The 1818-nt window shown below is 61.6% G+C and overlaps 1 protein-coding gene across 1 annotated transcript in view; it reads left to right on the top strand.

Annotated features, from left to right (window-relative positions):
- Positions 1-1818, top strand: part of VOLCADRAFT_108142 (uncharacterized protein) — a gene marked incomplete at its 5' end in the record, with an annotated part of 24772 nt that overhangs the window by 13962 nt on the left and 8992 nt on the right. Inside the window, 3 exons of the mRNA XM_002958433.1 lie at positions 537-578; positions 894-927; positions 1047-1236. Of these exons, the coding sequence (XP_002958479.1) occupies positions 537-578; positions 894-927; positions 1047-1236 (266 nt within the window). The remainder of the gene's footprint in view (positions 1-536; positions 579-893; positions 928-1046; positions 1237-1818) is intronic.

Genomic DNA, 1818 nt, shown 5'->3' with positions numbered 1-1818 from the left:
AGGGGTGAGGGGTGAGGGGTGAGGGGTGAGGGGTGAGGGGTGAGGGGTTTTAGGGTTTTAGGGTTTTAGGGTTTTAGGGTTTTAGGGTTTTTAGGGTTTGGGGTGAGGGGTGATACCGGGGAAAGGCTGTCGTCGGCCACTCCCAAAACATGCAGCCAATGCCAATATACTTCCAACGCACCAACTGCTGCTGGAGGGGCGCAATGCGGGATGGGGGCTGTAGGTCTGGCTAGGGAAGGAAGGAGCGGGGGAAATCGTCTGTCCCCTTCTTCCCGCCCTTACGGCCCTTCCGGGGCGAACTTTGAAACAGCCGCCGATCAGGGGCTTCCATCATATGGCCCCCATCTTATGTACGGCATTTCATATACGGCATTTCAAATTCTCTTGGCCGCCAAAGCTATCTCTTGTCCTAGTCCCCCGCCCCCCCCCCCGGCCCGTTTTCCCGTTCCCCCCACATGAAAGGTAAGAAGTACCTCCACACGGCGGTTGTACGACTGCCCGCGGTTCACCCGCCTTTGCTGGCCCGCGTCATTCAGGAGGGCCTCCGGTGCGGGATGCTGCTCACGGACGAAGAAAAGGTGAGGGGGGCCAGGGAGGGGGAAGGGGGGGGCAGGGGGGAAAGACGAACCACGAACGGGTGAAGCTGCTGCCAAGGAAATAGATGGGCGGGCGGCCGGCGAAGGGGGAGGGCCAGGGGAAGGGGAAGGGGAAGGGGAAGGGAGGGACACACACACACGCCAGAACGATACGCGCGCACCATTTTTTGTGCAATTTCGTGTGCGGTCTTGTCGCGGCTTTTTTGTATCGGCCTCTGTGACACGTCGACCTAAATAGGAGTCTGTATACTGTGTCCGTGTGTGCGTGTGTTTGTAACGCTCATGCCGTACTTCCAGTCCGGTCCATTCCGCCTCGTCGGGGTCACGCAAGGTGAGGCGAGGCTGTTAAGCCATCTCAACCCGCTGTCCCGCGCTTGCGATCCACGCTTCGGCCCCTCTTGGCCATATCCCGTATACCTCCCCACCCCAACCAAAACACACACACGCCAGAACCGCAACCGCTTCCTGCCCGCCGACCTCCTGGTTTCGGAGCCCCTATACCGGGATGCCCTGGCCGCACTGGGTTCCGGAGCGGCTCCCCCCGACCGCATCGCCTGGCACTTGCTGCTACAGCCGACGCTGGGTACTAGCTGTAGCATGACTACGACAGCACCCGCCGCGCAGCAGCCACCACCTGCCGGTGCTACTGCCTCCACGGCAGCCTCGTCAGCGGCCGGCTCTTTCCTTAGCAGCAGCGGCGGCGGCGGCGGTGGCGGTCCACGGCCCTTGATGAGCGGCGCTCTGGGGCTACTGCTGGCTAAGCGGGGTTTCAGCAGCGCCTGTGCTACAACTACCGCTACCGCTACCGCTACTGCTACTGCTACTGCTACTGCTACAGTGCCCCCCGTGTTGGCGCTACCCTTGGACGTGGCGGGGTTGCCGGTAGCGACCACCGGGGTGTCGCTACTGCCGGGTGATTGGGGGCGGGGTCCAGGGTGGGCCGGTGTGTATTGGGGGGGGGGTTGAGAGAGGTGTTTGGGTCGCGCCTTTCGCGGTGTCGTGGTATAAACTTAGGGTTTTGGAAGGGGTGGGAAAGGGAGGGTCGGGGGAAGGGAGGTGAAGAGCTTGCATCTCGATCTGGATGACCTTCCGATAGTTCACAGGGTCCTCCCCCGCCGTGGTTAAGAGTTATTACTACCGCTTGAATGCTCTTCTCGATCCATCTCTCTCAGCCCCCCCAACAATACACACCGGGCCACCCTGGACACCGCCCCTAATCACT

This window comes from Volvox carteri, assembly GCF_000143455.1.
Source record: "Volvox carteri f. nagariensis unplaced genomic scaffold VOLCAscaffold_94, whole genome shotgun sequence".
NCBI classification, from domain to species: domain Eukaryota; kingdom Viridiplantae; phylum Chlorophyta; class Chlorophyceae; order Chlamydomonadales; family Volvocaceae; genus Volvox; species Volvox carteri.
The sequence above is the reverse complement of the archived record's forward strand: the minus strand, read 5'-3'. Positions and strand labels throughout refer to the sequence as shown.